The sequence below is a fragment of the Myotis davidii genome, unplaced genomic scaffold, assembly GCF_000327345.1.
Source record: "Myotis davidii unplaced genomic scaffold, ASM32734v1 scaffold37, whole genome shotgun sequence".
In the NCBI taxonomy this organism is placed as follows: domain Eukaryota; kingdom Metazoa; phylum Chordata; class Mammalia; order Chiroptera; family Vespertilionidae; genus Myotis; species Myotis davidii.
The window spans coordinates 2226842-2231763 of NW_006289395.1; the positions used below are offsets into that span (position 1 = coordinate 2226842).

The following is a 4922-nucleotide window of genomic DNA, read 5'->3' on the forward strand; positions in this document are numbered from 1 at the left end:
TCAGGAAGGAGAGCATCTCCCCCCAGGAGGACAGGTGTGGGGGGGGGAGGGGGAGCGTGTGTGGGGCCCCCAGTGCCGAGAGGACAGAAGAACCGGCGCCTGCAGGAAAGCCTTTATTCCCGTCGGGTGAGCCACGCCCCCGTGTCAGCCGTCCTCGGGGACACTGAGCCTCTCCTTCACCCCACAGGCCACCACAGCGAAGAAGAACTCGGGGAAGAAGGTGCGCACGTACACGGCGGCCTTGGGGATGGGGTTGGCCATGAACACCTCTTGCTTCTTCCGTCTCACCGTGCGCATCACCTCCTCGGCCACGTCCACTGGGTGCGCCCCATAGGTCAGCTTCCTGGAAAAGACTACAGAGCCCCAGCGGAGGGCACGGGTTCGAGCCCCAGCAGGAGCAAGCTGGTCAGGCCCCTCTGCGCGCCCCAAGGCAGGGCCGTGTGTGCGGAGCCTGGAATCAGGGGCTCAGGGCAGCTCTGCCTTCCACTGACCGGAGGCCCTGGGCAGACACTTTACGCCTCTGCACCTCAGCTTCCTCATCTGTAAAGTGGGCGCAGCTTCCTGCGCTATTAACTTCACAGGAGCCGTAGAAGGGACGAGGAGGAGCTGGGAAAAGCTAAAGGTGTCGGGGGAACTCAGGGGATGCTGCTGATCGCAGCTGTTTGTGAAGCTGTGCTTGGCCTCCTGGACTCACTCCCCCATCGTGGTTCACCCTGACTCCCTAAGGTGGACAGAGCCTCGGGCCGAGGGCAGTGAGTAGAGCATTTTAGCATAACAGTAATAACAATGTGCTGGGAACTGCTCCAAACCCTCTGGGAGCCAGAGCCCTCATTCCTCCCAATGACTCCATGAGCTGGTTAGCACCATCCCTCATTTTCTAGAGGGGAAACTGAGGCACGGGGAGGAAGGGAATTGATTGTGCTCAAACATCTAGTCTGTGACAGAGGCAAGCTTCAGATGCAGGCAGCCTGGCCCCAGACTCTCGGCCTCTATTCTAGGGAACGGGGAGCAGGCTGTTCTTAACGACCAAACCTGGGAAACTGAGGCTCAGAGACAGGCCGCTCCATGGCCACGGTCACAGAGGCTGTGAGCGACTGAGCCCAGCTGGCCCTGGACTGCGGGTCACAGGTTAGGATTCTCTCGACCTGGTGCCTCTGGACTGAAGTTCTGGGGCCCCTCCCTGCCATTAGGTGGTGCAAGGACCCCACCTCCAAGTCTCATGCTTCTGGAAGATACCCTTCCCCTCCCCCGGACCCAATAAAATCAGGCTGTCCTGAGGGCACCCCCTATTCCCCCTCCCCAACCCCCGGCCCCAGCTCTCCCCACCCATTCCTCTGGCTCCCCTGGAAAAGCTCACATTTGTAAATGGAGGCCTCCCAGCTGCCCTGGCCCGGGTGCGCATGGTAGGACCGGATGAAAGTCGGGCTCACGGTGCTGACCACCACGTCATACTCCTCCACTTCGGCTCGGAGGCAGTCGAAGAAGCCGAGCGCAGCGTGCTTGGAGGCAGCGTCTGGGAGGGAAAGCAGCCAGCGGTGGGTCAGGGTGCCACCCCGCTTCCCGGAGAGATGGGGACAGGGCGCCTAGCGCACATTCCTACCAGCTCAGCTGGGAGGCCTGGGACTCACTTCCTGGGGGAGGAAGGAAACCCTGTGATGGGAGGGGCAGGGCCAGAGCTGGGGCTGAATCCAGGTTACCACTTGCCCACTGTGCAGCCTCAGGCAAATCACTTCACATTTCTGAGGCTCCGTTTTCTTTTCTTTAAAATGGGGATGGGCCCGGCGGGGGTGGCTCAGTGGTTGAGTAACGACCCATGAATCAAGAGATTATGAAGAGATTCCCAGTCAAGGCACATGCCCAGGTTTCAGGCTCGCTCCCCAGTAAGGGCCGTGCAGGAGGCAGCTGGTGGATGTTTCTCTCTCATCAATGTTTCTATCTCTCTCCCTTCCTCTCTCTCTAAAAATCAATAAAAATATACTTCTTAAAATATGGGGATAATATGACCCTTGCCAAGTTGTGAAGATCAAATGACATGTCTACTACGTGCCTGGCCCACGGGTGAGCTCCCCTTCCCTGCCAGCAAGGCTGTGAATTAGGGCAGCTGCTTTAGAAGACAGTTCCTTAAACGCTGAGGAGTTCCCACGCGAGCAATGAAAACATGTGTCCACACAAGATCTGGTCCATGAATGTTCACAGCAGCATCATTCATAATGGCCCCAAAGTCGAAACAACCCAGACGTCCATCAGCTGATGAATGATACATAAAATGTGGTCTATCCATACAGTGAAACAGCATTCGGCCATCAAAAGAAATGGAGCTCTGACACATGCCAGGGATGAACCTTGAAACGTTCTGCTGAGTGAAGGAAGCCGGTCCCCAAGGCCCTCGCATTGATGCCTCGTCTATGTGAAAGGTAAAGTCACAGTGGCGATTGAGCCGGACTGTGCACCCCTGTCTGTGGAGAGCGGCCACAGTGTTTGGACAGGTTCAAGCCTCGGACTAATGAGAGGGCACAGTCCTCTCATGGCCACGTGCAAGTCCAGCTTGGAGGGCAGAGCTCTCCCAGCACAATTATAGCCAACAGCTGTAGCTGTAAGCGTGAACCTATGGTCTGAACACGTGGCCCCACGTGTCTAAATATGGGCTTGATAGAGTTCAGGTGCATGTAGTTGAGTCGGATCGAAACCCACAAGAATGTTATAAACATCTTGACCATGCTCTTACTTTGCCTCGTGGAATCTGGCTATAAAATAAAGACACAGCTTGTAGTCCGTGGCATCAGAGAGGGCAGGGTCCCGCCCAGACCCAGCTTTCTTCTCTTGTCTGTCTTTTCTCAGTTCTTCACCACCCCCTCTCAGGGTCACCGAACCTGGCTGAGCTGGCGCAGCACATAAGGTGCCCTGGGGCTGAGTATGCCATGGCCGTGCCGGCTCACCACACCTGTCCGGAGTGTGGTCTTCATCCAGCACTGATCACGTTCAGCCAGGGATGACTTGACACTGTGAGACATGGGCCTCCGGGGATCGGGCCCTTACTTTCCTGTCTCCGTGTCTACCACGGCCACCCTTGGGCTATGGGTGCTCAAAATAGGAAGTGAAGGGGTGAGAGAAAATGCAACAGGCCATTTCATTTTTGGACCTTCTCCCATGGCACCATATGCCTCGTCCTTGACACAACACCTCTTGTCTTATAAAACATGAAGACAACACATTCCTGTCTCGGCAACTTACAAGCTGTACGGAATGGGATCCCAAGTTTCCCTTGGATGTTGTTCACTAGCACGATTTGGCCCGTCCTCCGGGAGATCATGTTGGGAAGCAGGACTGGAAAGCGCAGGACAATAAGTCGAGGTTAAAAATCTGAGACCAAGTCAGCAGAAAAAAAAGCAGACCTCAGACCCATTTCTTCAGGGAACCCCACTCCCATCTCCCAGTGACAGGACGAGTATGGAACGGACCCCCAGCCATCACTTGTCCAGTTTTCCTAAGAGTGGGCTGGTCTCAACTGGTGAATTGCTGGGCGACTTTAAATGACCCGCCCATGTGCACAGGGACACGATTTCGATAGCGAGGGAGGGAACCCCTTTTCAATTCTCCTCTCACTGCCAGTAGCAAGTCTGCTGTTGGTCCCAATGTGCCTCCAGCACCCTCTTGCACGTGCTAATCTTTTAACAAAGCGAGGAAAGACCTCAGCCCTTGGGAGAATTTTCTACTTTGTTCTGATTTCAGGTTTTCCTCTATGTATGGGGAGAGGAAGGGGTGTCTAATTTATGGTGGTGTTAGAAAGATTTCCTCCCAAAGCGAATTCCTTTAAAATGGAGAGAATTGCCCTGCCCGGCTTGGCTCAGTGGATAGAGCGTCAGCCTGCGGATTGAAGGGTCCCAGGTTTGATTCTGGCCAAGGGCACATGCCTGGGTTGTAGGCTTGATCCCAAGTCGGGGACGTGCAGGAGGCAGCCAATCAATGATTCTCTCTCATCATTGATGTTTCTCTCTCTTTCTCCTCCCTTGCTCTATGAAATCAATAAAGAAATATAAAATAAATAAATAAATAAATAAAATGGAGAGAATTCAGAGAAAGATATGAAGGAAGTAGCAGTACCAGTGGAAGAGGATTCTGGCAAAAGTTAAAAGACTCAACTTTCTGACGGCCAACTGCATCCGGCGCCTGCGTGTTCGAGGCGGGCACACAGAGACTCGGCCAGGGAGTGGAGTCCAGGGAGACACCCAGCCCTGGCCTCCCCAACTCCACTGTGCACTCCTCACTTGGATGTCCTCGAACCCTGACCCCCCAGAGGTTCACTGAAGGGCGCAGTTTGGTGTGTCCCCAGGAACTGGGCCGGAGGTTCTTATTATCTCTGGGCACCATGTTAGAAGCTCCGGGAGGTCATCTTTCTGCATGAAATATTTTTTTTTTCCTTCTGTGTCATCGTCGCCATTAGCGTGGCGATCCTGGCTGCAAAATCCTGCGCCCTCAGCCTCCACCAGGGAACCCCAGTCCCTACATGTAGGAATTCTCCATGCTTAGATGCTCCTTCCTGGGATTCTGCTTTGCTAAACTTTTTGTGGGAAGGGACTTCAACTACTGGTCCTATCCCATGTCCTCTCCAGCCCCAACCCCCTCGGCTTCAGACCTGCATTTGAACTTGGCAGTGAAAAATGCTCACACAGGAACCACCACTGGACCCTTAAAAGGGATTCCTGCCCTCCCTGTTTCTTGCAAAGGGAGCGACAGTATTCTGGGTCCTCTTGTGCTTTGGGGATAAACTGTTTTCCTCTTCATTACTGAGGGCAGAAACTTTACCTTTAAAAAAACTGTCATGGTTAGAAGCAGATCGGCTGCAAGGCTGATAGGTCAAAGTTGATGCAGAGCATGAAGACAATGTGCAGAGATAGGGGATGGGGCCGGAAGGGAGCCATGGG

At 54.3% G+C, this 4922-nt stretch overlaps 1 protein-coding gene across 1 annotated transcript in view; it reads right to left on the reverse strand.

The window, feature by feature from the left end:
* Positions 1–97: 97 nt before the first annotated feature.
* The window catches only part of DHRS7C (dehydrogenase/reductase (SDR family) member 7C), a 22370-nt gene continuing 17545 nt past the window's right edge, over positions 98–4922 (reverse strand). Inside the window, exons 5-7 of the mRNA XM_006761681.2 lie at positions 3232–3324; positions 1358–1513; positions 98–353 (exon numbers count right to left, since the gene is read on the reverse strand). Coding sequence (XP_006761744.1) covers positions 145–353; positions 1358–1513; positions 3232–3324 — 458 coding nt within the window. The 3' untranslated portion in view covers positions 98–144. The remainder of the gene's footprint in view (positions 354–1357; positions 1514–3231; positions 3325–4922) is intronic.